This window comes from Rhinolophus hipposideros, assembly GCF_964194185.1.
Source record: "Rhinolophus hipposideros genome assembly, chromosome: 13".
In the NCBI taxonomy this organism is placed as follows: Eukaryota; Metazoa; Chordata; class Mammalia; order Chiroptera; family Rhinolophidae; genus Rhinolophus; species Rhinolophus hipposideros.
The window spans coordinates 388,214-410,142 of NC_138059.1; the positions used below are offsets into that span (position 1 = coordinate 388,214).

At 64.3% G+C, this 21,929-nt stretch overlaps 2 protein-coding genes across 5 annotated transcripts; one reads left to right on the top strand and one right to left on the bottom strand.

The window, feature by feature from the left end:
* The first annotated feature begins 60 nt into the window (after positions 1 to 60).
* BOP1 (BOP1 ribosomal biogenesis factor) lies at positions 61 to 21,906 on the top strand. Of its 2 annotated transcripts, none has more exons than XM_081069805.1 (16): positions 61 to 220; positions 1,751 to 1,948; positions 8,708 to 8,791; positions 19,069 to 19,223; positions 19,303 to 19,420; positions 19,497 to 19,598; positions 19,668 to 19,880; positions 19,948 to 20,109; positions 20,180 to 20,260; positions 20,331 to 20,400; positions 20,482 to 20,614; positions 20,691 to 20,871; positions 20,978 to 21,266; positions 21,346 to 21,430; positions 21,511 to 21,618; positions 21,688 to 21,906. In XM_081069805.1, the coding sequence occupies exons 1-16, from the start codon at positions 125 to 127 to the stop codon at positions 21,839 to 21,841; spliced, it is 2,229 nt and encodes a 742-aa protein (XP_080925931.1). In that variant the 5' UTR covers positions 61 to 124; the 3' UTR covers positions 21,842 to 21,906. The 2 variants fall into 2 exon arrangements, with proteins under 2 accessions (XP_080925931.1, XP_080925932.1); XM_081069806.1 differs by lacking the exon at positions 61 to 220 and adding an exon at positions 609 to 1,042.
* On the bottom strand, positions 15,810 to 17,570 carry SCX (scleraxis bHLH transcription factor). 3 transcript variants are annotated; one of them, XR_013994699.1, is made up of 3 exons: positions 16,896 to 17,570; positions 16,101 to 16,206; positions 15,840 to 15,980 (listed from the first exon to the last, which is right to left on the bottom strand). XR_013994699.1 is itself a non-coding variant. In XM_081069817.1 (2 exons), the coding sequence occupies exons 1-2, from the start codon at positions 17,439 to 17,441 to the stop codon at positions 15,942 to 15,944; spliced, it is 585 nt and encodes a 194-aa protein (XP_080925943.1). In that variant the 5' UTR covers positions 17,442 to 17,570; the 3' UTR covers positions 15,810 to 15,941. The 3 variants fall into 3 exon arrangements, 2 of the variants coding, with proteins under 2 accessions (XP_080925943.1, XP_080925942.1); XM_081069817.1 differs by lacking the exon at positions 16,101 to 16,206 and having other exon boundaries at positions 15,810 to 15,980; XM_081069816.1 differs by lacking the exon at positions 15,840 to 15,980 and having other exon boundaries at positions 16,059 to 16,206.
* Positions 21,907 to 21,929: the final 23 nt, after the last annotated feature.

A 21,929-nucleotide genomic window follows, 5' to 3' on the forward strand; every position in this document is an offset into this window, starting at 1 on the left:
CCTCACCAATCAGACCTCGCGGGGCTGGCCGGCCGCGCCCTCTGACCCCGCGGGCCCCGCCCCGCAGCCCACGCGCCAGGTCGCTGCCGGAAGTGGCGGCGCAGGTCGCAACCCGCGGGGAAGCATGGCGGGCGCGCGGGGCGCGGGGCGCGAGGCGGCGTCGGGAGCGCGGTCGGGGAAGCGGCCTCCGGAGCCGGAGCCCGAGCCCGAGCCCGAGGAGGTGACAGCGGGCTGCGCGGGACGGTAGAGGGAGTGGGGCGGCGCGATCGGGGGCCGCGCGGCGCGGGTCACACGTGGGGGCTGAGGGCGTGGGGCCGACCCGCCGCGCAGCGGGCCTGGGAGCGCGGGGAAGGCCGGGCCGCCCGCCCTGTGCCGAGCGGCCCTGAGCGGCCTGCGCAGAAAGCAGCCCCGCGCGAAGGGCGGCTGGAGTGGGAGCCGGTGTGTGCGTTGGGCGAACTGTGCGCGAGGAGTGGGAAGGGGAGCTGCGAGGTTCCCTGTGCGGCAGCCCCTCACCCCGGGGCCCCGCTTCTCCCGTGAGGAAGAGGTCAGCCTCTACTCGCAGTGGACACATACGTGTTTATACGCCGCTTATCTGTTAGCTACGCGTGGAAATAAAAGGATTCGGGAAGAAGGACGCGTGAGTGGAACGCAGTGCCGGCCGCATCCGACGTGGTTTTAACGGAGCTGAACGCCCAGCCCCGCTGTTGGCCGTGCCGCCGAACCGGCGTTTAGGAGGCGTGTGCAGGGCGCCGTCTCGGCCGAGCCCGCGGAGCTGGGTTACCAGGCCGCCCTCCCTGCGTGGCATGCCCGCCTGCTGCACCCAGCCCAGCGCGGGGGGCTGCTTGCGGCCCTTGGCTCCGTACCCAGCAGGAGCCGGTCCTGGCGGTGCCAATCCATTGACGCTGCTTTCTCTTGCTGCTGCAATTGCGGGGCTGAGTAAACGTTGGCGATAAGCGGCTGAGTGCCTGTGTGTCAGAGGCGCTTCTGTGAAAACTAAGTCGAGGGCTACGGAATGACAGTTCTGTGCAGGCTGTCCAATTAGGTGAGACTTGCAAGTATTTGAAAACAGTAAAACCTAGGCCTCTGCACTCCTGTCCTTCCTAAAAGTCTGTGAGTTCTTGTTCTGCTTTTAGACGCAACGACAGACCGGCTCACTGTGCCTCGGGTCCTGTAGAATCAGGGATGAGGTGTTGTCCATTCAGGAAAAGCTCTGGTCCTACCCAGGAAGGGCAGTTGGATGGGTGGTGCCTGTTTTTAAGTCAGGCTTGTCTCATTCTTATCACCCTTCACCCAATCGCTACATCGACTGTCAGTCTCAACCTGGTTGAATACGGAGGCTCTACTTCTGGTGGGAAAAGCCCCTCAGGCGTTCTGGTCCACTGCTGGCACCAGCCTGCGCCTGGCGCCCTCAAAGCTCTGGGGCTTTGGATGCCAGCGTGGGCCGTGGATGGTAGAGAGCTGGTGTTGGTAGTGCGATGGGCACTGGGCTCTAAGAAGGACACGTTGTTCTTGACAGTCCTTCCCGTGTGAGATGCTCTGAGTTAAATGTCCCTTTCAAGGGCAGGAGCCCACGCTGATGGCAGAGGTGGACAGTGAGGAAGGCCTGGGTTGGGTGCCTGGTTTTGATGGAGGTGTAGGCTTGTGACCTGAGGGCTGTGGCCTTGGAGGCTAGCCACGCAAAGCTGTGGGTCAGCATGCGACCTGGGGCGCAGCTGTCTGGTCTGGCTGACGTTGACACTGTTTCTTGCAGACCTCTCTCCTTGCCCCTGCTCCCAGCCTTGGGGATAGCAGCGATTCTGGCCTTTCCGACAGTGACAGTGAGGAGAGTGTATTCTCAGGCCTGGAAGATTCCGGAACTGACAGCAGTGAGTGCTCTGCTGAGGGAGAGGATGGAGCCAGCAGCAGTGGTGAGGGCCACAGCGTGACAGAGAAGACCACTGGGCAGCAGGTAGGTGAGCCAGGACCTCCTGGGGGTTCTCCCTTCTAGATGAAGGTGGCCAGGAAGGAAAGTGCCTCCCAGGCCTTGGGCTCTTTGGGGGAGCTGCCCCCACACTGCTTTCTCCAAGTTCCCTTAGGAACCCCCAGGCCTTTGTCCCTCTTCCAATGCACTGGGTCCCATTTGGGACTAGGTGGGACACTCGTTTGAAGCTGGGGTGCTCCAAGCTCTAGGGCACTGGTTTTCAACCACACCATGTGCTCCGTTCACAGGAACTCCAGAAATCCTGGTGCCTGGGCCTCCCTTCAAGTGACTCTGATGTCCCCTCTCCATGGGACTGAGCCCACGTTGCTAGACTGGCTGGGTTTCATAGGGGCAAAGCCTGAGGTGGGGATTCATGTGCAAGTGACTGCCTGGGGACACATGAGGGAGCCAGTGAGCAGGAATGTCAACCTCCCCCACCCCTGCCTGACCCCTGGGGTCCTGTTCTGTGGGGAAGGGTGCACCCTGCTCTCGTCTGAAGCTAGAGAAACGTGAGACAAGCTTAATTAACCGAAGTAGATTTGTTGCTTAGTATGTTCTAGAAACAAGTTTATAACTTTACACTTCCACTGGCTCTGGTGTTCTGGAAGTTAAGACCTTGGCTTGTACAGAAGTCTATCCCATAATGGGAACCAGGCCATGCTTGTTTGATCTGTTTCCTTAAGAAGAGACGATTTAAAATCAGACCTAACCCCCCACCCATCTGAGCTTCCCTCGCAGTGCTGTGTACACAGGGGAACGTGTGTGTGTACTGTGGGGACCCTGGTGTGGGGGATTACACGCAGCTATTCGTCCTCCTCTTTTTAACTTTCTAAAGTTACAACATACACCTTCCTTGACAAGAAAAACAAATCTTACATCAGCAGTATTCAGTAAAGTGTGGAAATCTCCATTCATTGCCCTTACCCCAACTGGTGGCCACAGTTAATCATTTAATTATCTGTCCAGGTCTCCCCCCCCTTAAAAGTTAAGGATTTACATATTTAAGTATTTAAAGTTTTTCCTTTAAGAAAAGGATTTTTATCCTTTTCATAAACAAAATTTTATTTTTAAAAATCAAATAATTCTCTTTTTATAATAAAAATAATTTTCTAAAAAACTTTTATTTATTTTAAGTCTGTTTTTCCAGGACCCCTCAGCTCGAAGTCAAGCAGTTGTTTCAGTCTAGTTGTGGAGGGTGCAGCTCACAGTGGCCCATGTGGGAATCGAACCAGCAACCTTCTTGTTAAGAGCACCGCGCTCTAACCAACTGAGCTAACTGGCTGCCCTAAAAATAATTTTTTATTTAAACTCTCTAAACTAGGTAATGTGTGCAGGTGTCCCCAGAGGCTGTCCAGAGGAAGGGGCGCCAGCTCCTGGTGTGCCCACAGCATGTCCCCTCTAAGCTGCTGGGCACGTGCTTGCCCACCTGGTTTCTCGCTCAGGTTTCTGTGCCTACCCAGCTGGGTGCTCTGCAGGGCTTTGTGGCCCAGAAGCAGTGCCCCATCTTCTCCAGAGGGCTGGGGCCTGAGCCCCCCTGGAGGGGCAGTCCTCTGCCGCACCGAACTGTGTCCCCTTTGGAGCCAGGACCTGGCCCTTCCCTTCCTTGCTGTGCTGGGGCAGGCTTCACCTGCAGGGGCTCCCGCCAGTGAGGTGGCCCCTCCTGTTCACGCCCAGGCCCTGAGGGCTGACTTGAATGCAGCCCTGCCAGTTTTGTCTCTGGCTGCTTGTGCTCTAGCTCAGGGTATAGTCAGCCCGTCACGGGACTTTCTATTCCAAAGCTCGGTCTTCATGACTGGGTTCCAGCTTCTTCAGGCCCGGGCAGAACTGGAGAGGTGGCTCCCCCATCTCCCCTTTCCGCCTGCTCCTCAAGGCTGTCTGCACCCTCCACCTGGCCGAGCTCACAGCCCTCTTGGGATCGTCTGAGTTCATGTCCATCACGAAGCCCCCCGCTAGTGGAAACTGAGCCAGCAGGCCAGTCGCTGCTTCCTGCACATTCTGTGGGCTGCCAGGATTGACCCCTGGGAGAGCCCGGTCATGCTTAGCGTTGGTGGCCCCTGGTCAGGCCTGTTCCTCTTGTCCTAGAGCCAGCCGAGGTCTGCTTGCTGGCGTGGAATCTTCCTGCCACAGTGGGGGAGGACAGGCCCTCTGGGGTTTCTGCTGGCCCACCGTTACCTGCCAAGCTGGTGGGCTGTCACATATCACACCATGGAACTTCTGCCCAGACCTTCTTGCCACTGGGGATGGGTCCTCAACGCATGCTCCCCTTCTGTTGAACAGCTTCTTATCACCATGAGCTCCGCGAGCCTGTGCCAGTAGCGACCCACTCACTTCTGTGTCTGCCAAGTGCCCAGCTCTGACAGAAAGCCCCCGGGGTTCTGTGGCACATGGCCACGGCCACCACGTGGTCCTGCAGATACTCAGTGGTCTTACGTGAGCTACTTTGCAAGCAAGAGACCATGGCCTGGGGCCACCAGAGAGCCAGCTGACTTCTGGGATGAGAGCACACAGCCCGAGATATTTCTCCGGCTACTGCCCTTCCAAAGTCTGACTCTTAGCAGGCTGCCCATGCTTGCTGACTCGTGCTATGTGCTCCCAACGGTCACTTAGACCGTTGCTGCTTTCTCAACACTCCATTGGCCAGACCGTCCTACCAAGGCTGGGTGTGCGGGTCCCCCTTGAGCACTCGCCTGCATGCCTCTGAAGAGCACTTTGCCATGGTGTCAGGCCAACGACCGGTCCTGAGGCGTGAGCGAGCAGGGAAAAGGCCTACCGGGTGCGATCCTCAGGGCTGTCCCATGTAGCAGATGTCCTGCGACCAGGGGCTGAGGTCCACACGGACGGGAGCTGGTTGGTTTGCTTCACTGTCTGGTGGTTCTGTATCTTGTAGGTCCCGTTCAGGGACCCCCACTCCATAAATCGATGGAGTCCAGGTGTTTGCCATGGTGGCCCAGACAGACCATGGATATCCTCCTGAAAGCATTCCATGGGTCAGGGCCTCTCACAGCAGGTGGCCATTGCACGTTCCCGTGGGCCCCTCGCTGGACCTCCGCCTTCCTTGTCCACTGGAAGACATGGTTACGAGGCGCAGCTGACAGAGCGCTGCCTTCCCGCCAGGTGCCCACTGCCCTCAGCAGCCAGCCGTGTCCCACGTGACGCGGCTGCGTGTGTCTGCCCACTGTGGGGCGTGCTCCTCCCGTCACTTCCCTCATGGGTCGTTGGTGGTGTTTCATACGCATCCACCACATTCTTTCTAAGGGACGTGTGGATGGCATGACTGCACGGCATCAGATGGTGCTGGAGAGCACTCGGGAGCTCCTGGGCCAACTCCCAGGCTCGAGTGTGGCTGTCCTCCCACGCTGCCTTCCGTGTGCACCTCAGGGCCGCCCGCCTGTAGGTGGGCGGTCATGATCTTTCGCCATTACAGGTGGTGCTGGTAACGTCATTTACCTAACTGTCACGCGTGCAAGCAATTCTTGGGATGAATTCCGAGAATTTCTGGGCCAAGGGTCAGCGTGTTTGTAATTGTGGAAGGAATTCCCAGGTGTCCTTGGGGGAAGGTGGGCCCTTTGCGCCCCCACAGCCACCCTGGGCCTGCTTCCCACGCCCGCCAACACCATATGTGAGTGACCTGTTTCTCCCACTCTGAGAAGGGGAAAAGCGGTCCCAGGTTGCAGTGTGATTCTCTGTCTTCATTGGGAACCAGGCAACTCTTCCTGCGTTTCTGTGAGAGCTGTTTCAGCTGAACCCGGGAGCGTCTGAAATGCGGAGTCCATCCTGTAGAGTCGTAGAGCCCGGCCTTGAGTTTCCTTCCGGTGTGGGGGGGCACGCAGTGGGGTGCGCGTTAGGTGCGGTGCGGATGGGCTCAGGGGAAGCAGGACTTGTCTCTCGGTCCCTTTTAACTTCCCTTTTCTCTAAAACTCAGCTTCCTGCGCGCCCCTGAAGTCCCATCCTCCTTTTTCCTTGGTTGGAGCTGCTGTGCATGCGCCCGTGGCTCCTCCCGATGGTGTCAGGTTTCTTGTTTGGCTGCACGTGTGGCTGGGGTGGGACCTCCCTGGCCCCTCCCTCCGCTGCAGTGACCTCATCTTCATCTGCTCCACTGAGCATCACCCCCGTCTCCGGCTCCAGTCTCCGGCTCCCGGCCTCCTCAGGGCTCACAGCCCTGTCGTTGGTCCCTGCCCTCCGACACCTTGTTGACCTGTCTGCCAGGCCAGTCACTGGTCTCCTGGCCACTCAGCAGCCTTTGCCCCTCATGCTCTGGTCAGTGTGTCTGCAAGCCTGGCCGCAGGGGAGCCCTCTGCTTACCGGACGCTGAGAGGTCCCCCCTGCCTGCCGGGTGTCGCTCCTTTACAGGAGCCTTTGGCCACCCTCCTGCCTCCCGCTGCCCCCTGGCTCTCCCCTGACCGCCCACACCCCTGCTGTCTGCGCCCCTAGGCAGTGGCCTGGCTGCTGGTGTGAGGGGAAAATGGACCTTGGAGGAGAACTTCCTTAGGCCCCCAAGCCCCTCAGGCCCGGGGCTCTCACTGTAAAGGCCCCTCCTTCCCCCCAGCTGCTTAGAAGGCCTTTCCTGTCCCACAGGAGACATGCTATGTCCCACGTCATATGTCCCACGTGCTCAGTGGATTTGTGCCTAGAGCCATCTCTTCCCTTTTGTGCTTGTTCAGATCCATTTTTTTCTACTTACCATATTTGGTTTAGACGTTTCTATTTACATGGGGCCTTTTTCTATATTGTTTTCTTGCTCTCTTGTGGAAATGTTCCCATTTTCATTAGTTCAGTTTGCTTGCCGCATTCAAAAAAGGCCTAGCAATAATTGAGCCCAATGCATTGCATTTTCCAGATAACTGAAGAGCCCTGGCCATGCCATCTGTGCACGGAGCTCACTGCAGACCCTCTGGCAGGAGCCACCAGCCTGGGTGTGGCTCCAGCATGTCCCTGGGGGCCGCAGGGGCCCAGCGCTGTGCTCCTGCTGCTCCTGCCGGCTCTCTGGGCTTCGTCCACAGCCCGTTGGCAGCCACCGGCTGTGGAGTCCAGTTGTGTGAGGTGCCCTGGCCCGGGGCACTTCCCTTGGGGCCTTCCTGTGGCCCCTGAGCAGCCCACATGGGCAGGCTCAGGGGACAGTGCCAGACAAGGTAGAACCCATCTTGGGCCATGTGGATTGGCATCCCTGCCACCTCATGTCTGCGCCTGAGGACCCGGGGTCTCAGATGCTGCCAGTTGGGAGCTGGGTGGCGTGAGACACAGGAGATGGAGCAGAGCGCGTGGACCTTCATGCCTCTGCTGGCGTCCTCTGTTTTATGTTTTACTGGTCTTCTTTTTTAAGTCTGTAAGTTTTTTTTTGAATCCCCATTGCCCAACTACAACAAAGTATCTCCAAACTTGGAAGGAGTGGGTCCCCTAGGTCTGCAGCTCCCAGAGCTGGTCTGGGGCGCTGGGGCTCGCCGGGCCACTGCCCCCTGGTGGCCGCCGCCTGTCCCTCAGCTTCCTGTCTGGAGGGAGAAGTGGTGCCCTAGGGGGATTGGGCATGGGGGTATTGGTGTGGTCCCCCCCGCCCTTGCCGAGGACCTGCGCTCTGTGGCACTGCAGGACAAGGGGACGTGTGGCACAGGTGGCGTGGCACTCAGCTCAGTGCCTGGGGAAGCACCAGGCAGGCTGGCGCTGTGGACAGCGGTACAGACAGCCCAGCCCAGGGCCTGAGGCAGGTGTGCCCGCTGCTAGCCGTCATGGTCGAGGATGGGAGAGAGCTTTGGTCCCTGAGCAGAGACAGGAGCTTGGGGCTCGCCCCCCTTAACCCCCCCCCACCCGCGCCCCACGCCCACCTTGCTGTGCTGACCCACTTTGAACGGGCAGGGCTCCCACAGCACCGGCAGCGGGGGTGGGGGGAGACATGGAAACCGAATCCTGCCTTGTTCCTGGCCTGGAAAAAAACTTAGTCTCCCACCCTCCTTACACTGAGGGGAAAAACAGGCGAGAGGAAGAGCCGCCTCGGGGGGCCTTTGGCTCCTGCCCGGGCAGGGAGGCAGGGGCAGGGGGCGGACTCTGGGTGGGTGGGCGCTGTGCTCTGAGTACTTTACTGCCCCCAGGTGTGGGAGGTGGACTGTTTTCCCTGGTTCTGGTCGCCCTGCCCCCCACCCAGTGAGGGGTCTGTTTTCCAGGTCAGGGTGTGAATTCTCATTGACACCCACTCCCTGACCCGGTGGGTGGGTCAGCCTGGGGCCATGTCCCAGCATTGACCCGTGGGGCTGGTGGGGTCTCAGCTGCTGCAGGTGCCAGCGAGACCTTGGGACCAGGGTCTTGCCTTAGGAGTGCCCTGCCATGGCCCCTGTGATGGTGGCTGACTGCGAGTGCCACCGTCCCCCCCTCCAGGTGGACCCCCCAGCCCTCGCCTTGTCCCCTGACCCCAGGCTGGCTCCGGGCCCTCGGCTGGTGGCTTCTAGCTGACTGCTCCTTTTCCAGTCTGGCACCAGGTGTCAGCCCCTCCCTGGAGTCCTGCCCTGGAGCTGGGACATTGTGATGGGTGTGGCCTTTGACAAAGTGTGCTGGGTGGGCTCCCCCCCTCCGCAGTGGCCACTTAGACCTGGGGTGTCCCTGGTCCTGTTCTGAGGGCGCAGGAGCTCCTCAGAGATTAGGGGTGGCAGAGACCTTGGCCTCAAGAGTCAGCAGGAGGGGGCTGGGGACCCTGGACTTGGGATCTGCAAAGGTCAAAGGGCGTTGGTGTCTTGACTTAACTACTCTCCTCTTATCTTGCAGACCGCTGGGACCCCTTCCCCAAAGACAGAGGCGGCCAGAGCACAGGGCGACGATGAGTACATGCAGGACAGTTCTGACGAGGAGGTAGGGCTGGGCTCTGCCAGGGCAGAGGGGAGTCGGGCCGCCATGAGGCCTGAGTGGGCGTCCTGGCCCTCGGCCCCGCTCTCAGTCTGGAAGAGCAATTTTGGGGTCGGGGACTCGTGACTGCAGGAGTGTGTGTGTCAGCGCCCGGGGAGGGAGAGGTTTGGGTGTGGCACAGTGGCCTTGGGCTGTGGACTCCAGCGTGTCTATGGGGGCTGGCTGATCCTGGGGTCCCCATGTGCTCCATGGGGGCTGTGCTCACCTCTGTCCTGGGCACCAAGGACAGCAGTGCTCTCAGCTTCCTGCAGGCAGTCCGCCTGCTCCACCCCGTCCCTGCCCGGTGTCCTCCAGGTCAGGCGGGCCCGGGCCTCTGAATCTGGTTGCCCCTCAAGTTCACGGTCTGAAGGGAAAAGTAGGAAGAGCGTGGTGTCGGGCTAGGGGTGCTGTCTGGCCCCAGAGGTCCTGACGGATGGGTGGGGGCTGCATGGCATCTGCCCTGTGCCATTGGGAGGGCTGGGAGCTCTGACCCCTGAGGTGGCCGTGGCGCTGGCCCACCTGTCCCGCCCTGGTGTATCCAGGCCACTGGGCAGGTCTGTGGCCCCTGCAGGCGTCCCCCAGGTGTGGCTTGGGGGCTGGGGAAGGATAGCCTTGGTGCCGGCCCACAGGGACAGGGTCCTGGACCTCAGGAGTGCTTCCTGCTGCCTGTCGGGCTCCCAGGGCCTGGGGAGGCGCGGCCCCCCTGCTCAGCTTCCACCCCCATCCTCGCTCTCCTGGCAGCGGCTGCAGGAGCCTTGGCCGCCCGCCCGATCCGGTCTCTGTGCGTTCAGAGAACAGAGACAAAACAAAATAAATTGGTTTCCTGGCCGGAGCAGCGGGCGCACTCTGTGCGGGGGGGCAGTGCAGCCTGTCTCCCCCCTCCCAGGGGCTCTGGCTGTCGGCAGCCACATCCTGTCGGCTGCTTTTTTATATTTGGTATTTTGAGAAATCGATGATGATTGTAAATGGAGTGCGGGGCGGGCGGTGGGGGGGTGTGTTGGGCCTGCCCAGGGGCGGTGCTCCCCCACTGGCCTGTCCCAGAGCCACTGCGGGGGCTGCGGGGGCTGCTTCCTCCTGCGATGACTATCCCATATGTTGGCCTGAGTGACAGGAGGGAGGCGCAGTGCCCGCTGCTGGCCCGAGGGGGCGGCAGAGCTCAGCTTTCAGGAGCCAGAGGTAGGGGGTCCCGTCCCCTGGGAAGTGTGCGCTTCAGTCGCCCATGTCTCCCCCCTGAGGCTGTGCTGTGTCTCTGCCATCTGAGCAAAGTGGGGTGGGCTTCGGGGAAGAGGCCTGGGAGGCTGGGGTGGCGATGATCCCATCAGGTGCCGGGGCGGATGGGGTATGGTGTGCTGGCCCAGGTGACCAGAGGGGCTGGTGGCTGTGAGGGGCCCTGACCCATGAATAGCACTCGTGTCAGGGCAGCCCCCTGTCCTGGCAGTGCCCTGGGAGGTGGCTTTTGGTGCTAGGAACCCCACTCAGGCAGCAGCAGGGGGTCCTGACAGGGCATGTGCTCCTGGGAGAGAGAAGCTGGGGCATGAGCCTGGCAGGCGTGCGGTGGATGCAAGTCCCGCCAAGGGCCCTGGATGTGAGGCCTGGGCTGGGCCACCCTGCGTCTCTGGGTTCTGACTGCTGGCCTCTCGCTGGCCCTGGTTTTGGGGACCCCCGGCCAGACACTGACTGGGGGGTGCCCGCGGCCTTCCCTGGAGAGCCTGCACCCTGTTTCCTGCCCTGCTCAGTCCTTCCCCCAGACTCGTGTCCCGTGCTGCACCCCAGGTCCTGGGCTGTGGGGGAGCCTTGCAGAGCTGTGCCTGCTCCGCCCCCACGTGTCCACCTCACCCCTCAACGAGGCACCGCACTTCACAGACGTGATCTCATCCAGCCGCCGGGACCCTGGGGGCGGGGGAGGGCTGAGGAGGGGGCCACGGCCTTGGCGCAGCGGCCCCTTCTGTCTGTCCCAAGCAGCTGGAGAAACTGAGGCCTGTGGTGGGGGGAGGAGGAGCCCGCCCAGCAGGCTTGGGCCTGTGTGTCCAGGCAGCAGGTCAGGGTGAGGGGTTCAGGGCCACTGTGAGCTCTGGCCGGAGGGCCTGGGGGACCCGCCCCCTCCCGTCCCCTCCCCCGCCCTGGACCACGGGGTCTGGGCGGGGCTTCGAGGTAACTGGGGATCCCGCAGGGACGGCGGGGCCTGTCTGCATCCAGAGCCCCGCGGTCCCCTCTGCTCTCTCGCCAAACGCCGTTAATGGCTTCTCCCAGCTACTGAACCGGCAGCTGCCTCCAGTGCTGGCGGCCTCCCGCTCCTCCCGGGGCGCCCGCCCCCGCCAGCCGGCCGGGCGGCCGGCACTCAGAGCGCCTGCGTCGCTGCTGGCAGCGGGAGCCTGTCGGCTCAGGTTTCCAAGCTGTTTGTGGGGACGCCCGCCAGGCACTGAGCCTGCTCGCCTCTCAGCCTCCCTGGCGGCCTTCCACCCCCGCGGCCAGCCTCCGAATGGGGCCACTGGCCTGCTCTGGGTCTGGGCCCTTCCCACTGGTGCCCCCAGCTGGCCCTGTTTGGGAGGGGCACCAGCCTGCACTGCAGACCCATGGCCTCGCAGGTGGCCTGAGGGCTCAGAGGGTGTGATGGCCTTTGCTCTGAGCCAGGCCACAGTGCTTGGCTACCCCTCTGCCCTGTGTAGGCCTGGGGCTTCCCAGGAGCCACCGTTTGCGTCCGATTTTCCTTGTTGGGAGAGAAGATTCCCCCTGGGGAGGAGGGAGCAGCGGGGGATGCAGTTGGCCCTTAGGAGGTGTCGTGAGCGTCCTGGGACCGTGCAGGGTAGGGTCTCTTGGGGCCTGAGGGGCTGTGCAGCAGCTGGCAGGTGGAGGTGGCTTCTTCAGAGCCTCTGCCCGCTGTGTGCCCCTGGGCGCCAGGTTCCGTGGCATCAGGAGCCTGGGCAGGCTGCTGGGTGGGAGGGCTCTGGGTCAGGGGGCTCCTGAGAGGAGGGTTTTGCCCTGGGACTGGAGGTGTGGTACGTGGAGGGCAAGCTCCATAGGGAACGTTGGGCAAGGGGTGCTGGCTGTAGAGCAGGGACTGGCACCGTGTCCCGGGCCAGGGCTGTCTCGCTGGGGAAAGGGGCCACAGGGAAGGGTGCTGTGTGGGGGCCAAACTTGGGACTGAGCTTGAGGGAGTGGCTAGGGACAGGTGTGGGGCTTCCGGGACCAGGCCCAGCTTGAAGCAGCAGCTCTGTCTTTGAATAATGGGACTCAGAACAGGTCATTGCCACTCAGTGAGGGGCCCTGGCCTGCACCCACCCTCAGCACTCCCAGCCTGCAGGAAGCTGAGAACCAGGGTGCCCCTGGGAACTCACATTAGGAGAGGGCGTGAGCCCCAGGAGAGGGGCGGGTGTGTGGGGCTTGGGTGTCTGAGGACCTGGGAGCAGGGGGGCCCCCTGCCTTCTCCCATTCTGTGGGCCCTGTGGGGACAGGCTGGCTCCCCGGAAGTCATGGACGTGCTGGGGGGGGGGCAAGCAGTGACAGCACAGGGGCCTTCAGCCCACCAGTGTCTGATGGCTAAGGGGTAGGCCTGGCCAGCATGACTTTTGTGAGGGGCAGACAGATGGCGCTGGGGACATCTGCTGGCCTCTGCAGAGCTGTCTGAGTCTCAGGAAGGAGGTTTGGGAAGCAGCTGCGAGTACCCACCTGGCCCACCCTGCTACCGCCATTGGGCTCTGCTTCTGGCCCATCCCCTGCTGGGGTCCCCTCAGCTGGCTCTGGCTTGTGGGGCAGGACCTGGCTTTCTCCTCTTTGCTGACAACCAGGATTTGTCCTCCTGGAACCTTCTGTGGGTTCAGCTGCAGCAGGTGAGCCCTGGGCGCCCGGCCGCCCGCTCCGGCCATGCACTCTGACAGAGATTGAACACCGGGAGGAGCAGGGGACGCAGAGACACAGGAGGGCCGAGTGGCTCGGAGACAGGCGGGAGCTGCGTGCAGGGAGCTGAGCGAACACTGCCGGCATTGTAATCGGAGAGGGGCCAGGGAAGGAGAGTGAGCGAGCGAGGGCGGCTGACCCCACGCTCCCGGGGGACAGGTGGGAGAGGGAACGAGGAGCGAGTGAAGGATTCCAGAGGTGGGCCGGCTTCCTCTCTCGCAGACAGACACGGGAGGAGGTGGCAGCGGGCCAGCGCGTACCTGCAGTTCCAATCTACGGTCCTGACAGCTGCAGCCACTTTGGGGAGGGGGAGGGGCGGCCCAGCGAGAGCGGAACCGTCGCAGCCCCACAGCAGCCCAGGGCCGCCTGTGTCCGGTGCCGTCGGGGGTGGGGCCATGCTGGCTCATCCCACAGGCTGGGCCTTGGGGCAGAGCAGCCCCCAGGAGAGCCGGGCCGGGGGCTGTCTGCCCACAGCCGCCCGCAGGGGCTCCCGGCACAGTGCCTGACCTGGAGGGGTCACATGTGCTTCCTGGCAGCCCGCAGGTGCTGAGCAGGGTGGGGGCCGCCGGCCCGCGGGCGGGCGCATTGGCCTGGTGATGAATCATGTGGCCGCCAGCACCTCATTCCCCGGCTGGGGACAGGGAGCTGACAGCCCAGGCTAGCGGAGTGTTTCCAGCCCAGCTTGGCCCAGGGGGCGGCTGCTGGCCCAGGCTGCCTGGTGGGGCACACAGACAGCCCGGGGTCTTTGTCCCCCGCCTGGCCCGGTGGCATGGAAGCGAGGCCAGGACTCGGGAAGGATGTGGGGAGCACCTGCCACCCCAGCCCAGTGCTGAGGTAGCCGAGTGGACTTGCGTGGGGCCGCCGAGCCACCCCCAGTCTGGTTTGAATTTCTGGAGCAGTGGAGGGTGACGGAGAGTCCTCCCCGCCCCGACCCTCCCGCTCCTGCTGGCTGGCGGTCCAGGCCCTCTGCCGCTGCTGCTACCGGTGCAGCACAGGGAGCAGCCGGGCCCACTGCCCAGGCCCGAGGCCGGCCAAGCTGCAGCCGCTGTTGGAGTCACAGGCGAGGCAGCAGAGCGCTTGGCTCGCATGCACCCGACCAGCTGGGCCCTGGGGACTGTCCCAGAGGCTGTCCTCCCACCGACTTGCCACCTCCACACACATCCTCCCCTCCTGCGCTGGGCTCCAGGGGAAGGTCCTCGATGCCTGCACCCCTCCAGCCTGCCCCGCCTGTCCGCCTTCCTCTCAGACCTTCCTCTGTGCACACCCCCAACCCCTTCTTGTCTGCCTGCAACTAGCCAGGGCCACTCCGTGACTGAAGTACGTGCCCACACGGGTACCCATCCTCTTGGGTAGCTCATCCTCGTGAGGAAAGTTTGCACCCCCAGTCCAGGCCCAGGTTGGAAATGTGAGGTCAGTGGGTGAGGGGCAGGTGGGCCACGGAGCCTCCCTTAGAACCGCAGGCTGCCCAGTGGGGCAGAGGCCGCCTTGGAGACCCTGGGGCACCTGCTTGCCGACACCTCCCCCAGGTCGTGTCCTCCCTCGCAGTGTCCTGGGGTCCCAGGAGGGGAAGGGGTGCTTTTCTCAGCCCCCAGCTGGACCCCCACGGCCCCTGGCTCCCCAGGCAGGCAGGGGTGGGGGCTACTGCAGTGACCGAGCTTGCCCCCTCCTCCCCTCCCTCGGCCAGCTGTAGGCTCCTGCAGGATTAAGGAGAGGAAATTTGGGGTTGGGTTTCTCTGAGTGGGACCTGCCGCTGTGACTTTTTATCCTGTTATATTTCTATCAGATTGGACACAGCCCCCCTCTCGCCCTTAATGGCTCTGGCTTTGAGAATTTCCTCCAAAATTACACCACCACTTCCTGCCTCGAGGTTCCCTGGAGCCCGGCAGTGCAGAGGAGGGGGCAGCTCTCGTCCTGCCCCGTTAGGGTGCCCACGTGGGCCTCAGCACCTGGCTGCTCCCCGGGGGCCCAAGAGGACGCGTCAGTGGGGGCCTGAGCCTGCAGTGAGGGCTGGGAGGGCCCAATGCCGGCACCTGGCGCCTTTGGCCATTCCTCACCGGCTGGCCGGCCGGAAGTCAGGCTGCTGGCCGCCTGGGTTGGTGGGGGGAGGTGGCCCACACAGGGCTGCCCCCGCCTTTCTTCTCTGCTGTGCCCGCGGAGCTCACGCCGCTCAACTATAATTGTCACCTGCAGGATTTTAATGGTGAGCCAGCTGTGTACAGCTCGGGGAGGGGCCTGAACTAACCTCCTCACAGGCAGATGGGCTTTTGGGGGACTTGGGTGGGTGCCATGGTAGGTGGCCAGGGTCCTCCCAGTGTGTGCAGTGCCGCAAGGGGCTGAGTGCAGGGCTGGGGCAGGACAAGCCCAACAGGGGTGTGACCCCAGGGGTGCATGTGGGTGGCTGCCACCTGGCCCCTGCCCTCAGACCTTGCCCCCCAGGCCTGGGAATCCACTCTGCCAGGCAGTGCTCCTTGTTCAGCTCCCCCATCATTCCAGTTCTCGGGGCTCCGCAGGCAGAGGCTAACGTGCCGAGGCCCGGAGGTCTGGCATGGGGGTGCTGCAAGCCATGCCCTCCTCACCACCTCAGGGGTGCCCGGGTGCCAGGCAGAGCCCAAGCGGGGCAGGACCTCTCCCTCACCCAGGGCTGGCTGTATCCCGCCCGTTCCTGCCATGTGGCCCACTCCTGCCCTCCTCTCCCCTTGCTGGGCTCCTTCGGCCCCCCAGGGCACAGTTTCCTGGAAGGCTCCTCACTGCCCTGGGCCTGAGAGGGATAGCGCTGAGGCCTGGAAGGTGGGAGCCTTGCCTGAGAACTGGGGTGCCTCCAGCCCAGGGAGGACAGGACATGAAAGGAGACAGCCCGAGGGGTAGGAGAGTGGGCTCAGGCTGGATTCTGGACCTAGCCAGAGGACAGTGTGCTTCCACAGTTGGAAGATATTGTTTTGTTTTTAATTATACAAAATTTCATGACTTTATATTATCATATCAAAGACACAAGATGCCAGCGCGTAGTGACCAGAAGAAAACCCAGGTAGGAAGCCAGCAGGAAAGTTCCAGTGGGCCTGGGCAAGTGCTGTGGCCAGCTCAGAGTCCTGCCGCCGCCTGTCTGTCTGTCCATCGGCCCCGCTCCTAGCCGGAGGCAAGCAGGCCTGGTGGGCGCCCTCCCGGGAGGCCTGTGCCCGAGTCAGGTCCGTGGGGGCTCTCCGAGGCCGGCCCAGCGGCACGGTCTCTAACTCCGAATGGCTGTCTTTCTGTCACGGTCCTTGCTCTGCAGAGGGGAGGGCAGTGTCAGGGCCTGGGTGGAGACCCAGTGCCAGCCCGCGCCTCTGGGCTTCCCCTCCCGCAGGCTCAGGCGGCAGGCACTGGAAGCGCCCCCTTTCGCGCTCACCCCGCTTCCCCGTGCACTTGGGGAGGAGAGTACACGCTGCTGCACAGCCGAAATTGTAAAATTAAATTTCCCAGATGTTCAGGCCCCAGGAGCTCGTGCGTGCTGTCTGGAGAGGAAGTGGGGATTGGGAAAAGCTGCGCCGTATTTTCTCCCTGCTCACCCTGCTTTTCCGGTGCCACCACGCACAGCAGGAGCTGTAAATCACAGCCGGCCAGCGTCCCAGCCCGTGGCCTTGTCTCCCAGCCCCCAAGTCTCCTGCCAGCCTCCTGCCTTCGGGCCCCAGGGCCACGCCAGTTCTGAGTGGGCAGCTCTAGGGGCCGAGGCCGGTGCCAGAGGAGGGATGGCAGGTGCCTGATAAGCCTTAGGCAGGGGCTGTGGTTGGGCACACTCTGGGGTGCTCTTACTGCCTCACTGTCCCCCCCCCCCCAAGTCCCCATCCTGTGGGGGCAGGGGCGTGCCAGAGTCCTTCGAACCAACCTGGTCTGGTCTCCAGGCTCTTCCAAGTTGGTGTCTGCCCTGCCTGCCTCCCGGACCCTCAGCTGGTCCCGGGTGGCCCTCTTGTCCCCATGGAACCTGTGTCCTGGGGACTCACGGGAGCAAGCCCTATGAAGGCCCGACCCCGCCTGCTCCAGCCACGCCCTCCGTGTGCTCCCTCCCTCGGACCTCGCAGTCGGGTTACAGGTGCTGCTGGGGGGCTCTGTCCTCTGCCCGCAGGTGAGGGCTGCAGGGCTGATGCAGAGGTGGGGTACCGTGTCCTCCTTGGTCCCTGCCCCTGGACGCCCCGCCGACACTCACCAGCTTTCTCTGGTTGCTCAGGCAGAAGGTGCAGATCTGCTTGGGCTGGGCGTTCTCACCGTCGCGGGCGGGGGGCGGCGGAGGGCTGCCGGCCCGCGCAGCGTGGAAGAAGGCGGGCCCCGAGTGGCACGGCTGCCCGTCGCCGCAGGCCTCGCCCACCAGCAGCACGTTGCCCAGGTGCGAGATGTAGCTGGAGGCCAGGCGCAGCGTCTCGATCTTGGAGAGCTTGCGGTCTGCGGGCTCGGTGGGAATGAGCGTGCGCAGCGCCGTGAAGGCCGTGTTCACGCTGTTGGTGCGGTCCCGCTCGCGTGCGTTCGCCGTGTGCCGCTGCCGCGGCTCCCGGCCCGGCCGCCCCCCGGGGCCCGGGCCGCCCCCCGCCCGCCTGCCCCCGGCCCTTCTCCGGGCGCCCTGGAGGCCGCAGCGCGCCGCGTGCACACGGCAGGGTTTCTCGTCGGAGCCCGAGCTCTCGCTGCCGCGGTCCTCGTCCTCCGACAGCGGGCTCACTTCGGGGTACAGGTAGCGGCCTGGCGGCGCGGAGCGCAGCATGGCGAAAGACACAGGCCGGCGGGCGCGCCGTCAGCTCCGCCGCGCGCAGCGCATGCCGCCGGGCGGGCGCCCGGGCCGGGGAGGCGCGGGTCTGGGGCGCCCGCGGTGGCGGCTGCGGCGCCGCGCGCACGTGTGCGTCCCGGGCTGGAGCGGGGCCGCGGGCCGGGCCTTTATAGCGGCAGCGGCCCCTCCCCCGCGCCGGCCCGCCCTCCTCCCCGCCTCCCAGCCCCTGGAGGCCGCTGGAGCAGGGGCCCTGCGTCCCTCTGCCTTCTCGCGCCACGCTGAAGGGGCCTGGAGCATCTTGCTGTCTCTGGGCGTGCGGGAGAAGTGGGAGCCCCCTTCTGAGTGGTTCTAGAGCTGTGCAGCCCCCCTCTCCTTCAGCAGGGCGCAGGAGGGTCAAAGGGGCCCGTGATCCCAGCCTTCTCTGGCATAACCAAGTTAACCCAGCTGCCCTGGCCGGGACGCCTGGCCACACCCTGTCTGTGTCTCCCTCCCATGTACACTTGGACCTTCTGTGCCAGGCGGAGGGAAGGGGGGCACAGAGGAGCCTGGAGGGGCTGGAGTTCAGCCCCAGCCCCTGCAGCTACCCCCACTTATGCGTGGAGTCACCTGGTGGCGTAGCTTGTCTGCCCTGCACCTGCCCCTCCCAGCATCAGCTGCACCCTCCAGGTCTGGCACAAGCTGTACCTTCCGCCTGGAGCCCTCCCCCCATCCCCAGTTCATGCCCGCACCCTTGCTCTAGGGAAACCTCCCCACCCCTCTGCCACTGCCCCCCCCCCCCCAGGATCTGCCCAATTCAGTGATGGCCAAGCTGGGGGGGGAACATTGGCATCCCCTTGCCCCCATGGGGGGGAGGAGGGGCCTTCTTAGCAGTGGGTGGGGCACAGGGGCGTGCCTGCCGGGAGGACCACAGCGAGCTGGTCTTGGGGCGGGCAGGTGCAGGCGGCTGAGCCCAGGGGTCCCGTCCTGCCGCAAGGGGGCCTTGGGCTCCCAGCTGTGCTCTCTCATCTGGGCCCCTCCCCCTGTGGCTACTGTTGCAGGAAGCGGCTGCCTGGGCAGCAGTCTCCATGCTGGGCGGAGGGAGGGTGGTGGCTGGCAGGGGCCTCGGCCAGGAATTTGGCTGCTTTGCCCGTCGGGGATGGGGTGGGGGTGTTGGGAGGGGACCCTGGGGGGGGCCTCGAATGCCTGCAGGGCAGAATGCCGTGGCTTCTGCCCCCTTGGAGTGGGTTGGCGGGTCCTCCCTGAGTCCCTGCCTGTGGCTACCCATTTTTGCCTAAGGCCCCCGCCAGGGGAGGGAGCCCGCGGCGATGAGCTCACCCCTGTCTGTGGCTGCCCAGGGCCCTGGCCAAGGAATCTGGGGGAGGCTGTGGGGTTGGCACCACTTCAGTGGAAAATGTGAAGGTGCAGCTCCGGCGCCTCTGAGGGCCGCGGGGGGGTGGGGGGGCCGGGGACAGCGCCACCGCGCCACGTCACACCCCTGGGCTAGGGCACGTGTCGGGGTGCCTGGGTACAGCGTCGAGGACAGTCCCTTGGCTCTCAGGCTTCCCCCTCATTTGTCCTGGGCGGCTTGAAGGGAGGGGTGGGCACAGTGGGTGTCCACGGCTGACATGCTGGCCCGCTGCCCCAGGATGTGCGGAACACGGTGGGCAACGTGCCCCTGGAGTGGTATGACGACTTCCCGCACGTGGGCTACGACCTGGATGGCAGGCGCATCTATAAGCCCGTGCGCACCCGGGATGAGCTGGACCAGTTCCTGGACAGAATGGACGACCCTGACTACTGGTGAGCCTGGTGGGGCCTCCTTGAGGGGGAGGGGCGGGGCCGAGGGCGGGGCCAACGGCTCTGATGGGCGGCCCCCCAGGCGCACAGTGCAGGACCGGATGACGGGGCATGACGTTCGGCTGACTGACGAGCAGGTGGCCTTGGTGCAGCGGCTGCAGAGGGGCCAGTTTGGGGACGTGAGCTTCGACCCATATGAGGTAGGTGGCACTGGCGGCTTGGGGGCACCTGGGGACCCTGGGGGCCTTGGCCCACGCACCGTGCTTGCTCCCCCAGCCAGCTGTGGACTTCTTCAGCGGGGATCTCATGATCCACCCGGTGACCAACCGCCCTGCCGACAAGCGCAGCTTCATCCCATCCCTGGTGGAGAAGGAAAAGGTGGGTGCCCCTCCAGGTGCCCCCCTTGCAGCGTGGGCACTGCCTGCTCTGAGCCACCTGTCTGTGCAGGTGTCTCGCATGGTGCACGCCATCAAGATGGGCTGGCTACAGCCTCGCCGGCCCCGGGACCCCACCCCCAGCTTCTATGACCTGTGGGCGCAGGAGGACCCCAACGCGGTGCTGGGACGGCACAGGATGCATGTGCCAGCTCCCAAGCTGGCTCTGCCTGGCCACGCCGAGTCCTACAACCCACCCCCTGAGTACCTGCTGAGCGAGGAGGAGGTGGGTCTCACCCAGGTGGGGGTCTGGGTGCCCGCTGCATGCCCCCAGCTCACCACTGTGTCCACAGCGCCTGGCGTGGGAGCAGCAGGAGCCCGGGGAGCGGAAGCTCAACTTCCTGCCGCACAGATTCCCAAGCCTGCGGGCAGTGCCCGCCTACCGCCGCTTCATCCAGGAGCGCTTCGAGCGCTGCCTGGACCTCTACCTGTGCCCACGGCAGCGCAAGATGCGGGTACGTGGGGTAGCAGCGTGGCTGGGTGGAGCATGGGTAGGGACAGTGACCGAATGCTCTCCTGTCCCAGGTCAACGTGGACCCTGAAGACCTCATCCCCAAACTGCCTCGGCCACGGGACCTGCAGCCTTTCCCCACGTGCCAGGCCCTGGTAAGCAGGTGGGCGGGATGGGGGGCACCCTCCTTTGGGTGCCCGGCCCCTCATTGTCTCTTCACTGCAGGTCTACAGGGGCCACGGTGACCTTGTCCGCTGCCTTAGCGTCTCTCCGGGGGGCCAGTGGCTGGTTTCAGGTGGGCCTGAGATGGGGGCAGTCCCAGCGTGGGGTTGGGGGTGGCACGGGAGGGCAGGCACTGAGGGTCTGTTGTGTTCAGGCTCAGATGATGGCTCCGTGCGGCTCTGGGAGGTGGCCACTGCCCGCTGCATGAAGACTGTGCCCGTGGGGGGTGTGGTGAAGAGTGTTGCCTGGAACCCCCACCCCACCATGTGCCTGGTGGCTGTGGCCGTGTAAGTGAGGTGGGGAGACGGGGGTGGGGCGGGGTGGCCATGTCTGCAGGCGGCCACATGCAGCTCTGGCCTGCAGGGAGGACGCAGTGCTGCTGCTGAACCCGGCCCTGGGGGACCGTCTGGCAGCGGGCAGCACAGACCAGCTGCTGGATGCCTTCAGCCCACCGGAGGAGCCCGCTGTCCAGCCCGCCCGCTGGCTGACCGCCTCAGAGGAGGAGCGTCAGGCGGGCCTGCGGCTGCGCATCTGCCACGACAAGGTGGGGTGCCTGGGGCTGGGGCTGTGCCTGTGATAAGGTGGGGGAGGTGGGGGCGGGGCCTAGAGGCCGGCAGACAAGGCCCCTCAGCCAGCCCCACCTCCTGCAGCCTGTGACACAGGTGACCTGGCACGGGCGCGGGGACTACATGGCCGTGGTGCTGGCCACCCAGGGCCACAGCCAGGTGCTGATCCACCAGCTGAGCCGGCGCCGCAGCCAGAGCCCCTTCCGCCGCAGCCACGGGCTGGTGCAGTGCGTGGCCTTCCACCCCGCCCGGCCCTTCTTGCTCGTGGCCTCCCAGCGCAGCGTGCGCCTGTACCACCTGCTGCGCCAGGAGCTCACCAAGAAGCTGCTTCCCAACTGCAAGTGGGTGTCCAGCCTGGCCGTGCACCCTGCAGGTGAGAGCTGGTGCGGGCGCACCCTGCGGGTGGGGCCAGTGGGCGAGGCCAGTAGATCCCCATCACCACGTGCCCCCAGGTGACAACCTCATCTGCGGCAGCTATGACAGCAAGCTGGTGTGGTTCGACCTGGACCTTTCCACCAAGCCCTACCGAGTGCTGAGGTGAGGCGCAGCATGTGTGTCTGTCCGATCCTCCTCCCCGCCCCCACCCGCGCCCCCAACCAGGTTCCCCCTCCCCCCAGGCACCACAAGAAGGCTCTGCGGGCCGTGGCCTTCCACCCCCGCTACCCACTCTTCGCGTCTGGCTCTGACGACGGCAGTGTCATTGTCTGCCACGGGATGGTATACAAGTGAGTGTGGGACACACCCCCCCTTCCCCACACTGTGCTGCCCTGGCTGAGCCTTCCCCTGTCCCACAGCGACCTGCTGCAGAACCCGCTGCTCGTGCCCGTGAAGGTGCTGAGGGGACACACGCTGACCCGCGACTTGGGCGTACTGGACGTGGCCTTCCACCCCACCCAGCCATGGGTCTTCTCCTCGGGGGCTGACGGCACCATCCGCCTCTTCACCTAGGCCTGGGTCAGCTCTGGGACGGGGCGGGTGCGGGAGGGACCCTCAATAGACGTGTTTTCTCCTGACTTGTTTTCTCCCTGACTGGTGG

What these genes read in the sequence shown, in the direction of transcription:
- BOP1 (XM_081069805.1), top strand. Translation starts at nt 125, where the DNA reads ATGGCGGGCGCGCGGGGCGCGGGGCGCGAGGCGGCGTCGGGAGCGCGG. An exon ending in TGCCTGGTGGCTGTGGCCGT is followed by an intron (nt 20,615 to 20,690) that starts GTAAGTGAGGTG and finishes TCTGGCCTGCAG; the next exon opens with GGAGGACGCAGTGCTGCTGC. An exon ending in AAGCCCTACCGAGTGCTGAG is followed by an intron (nt 21,431 to 21,510) that starts GTGAGGCGCAGC and finishes CCCTCCCCCCAG; the next exon opens with GCACCACAAGAAGGCTCTGC.
- SCX (XM_081069816.1), bottom strand. Translation starts at nt 17,441, where the DNA reads ATGCTGCGCTCCGCGCCGCCAGGCCGCTACCTGTACCCCGAAGTGAGC. An exon ending in TGAGCAACCAGAGAAAGCTG is followed by an intron (nt 16,207 to 16,895) that starts GTGAGTGTCGGC and finishes CTTCCTCTCCAG; the next exon opens with ACAGCACGCACGAGCTCCTG.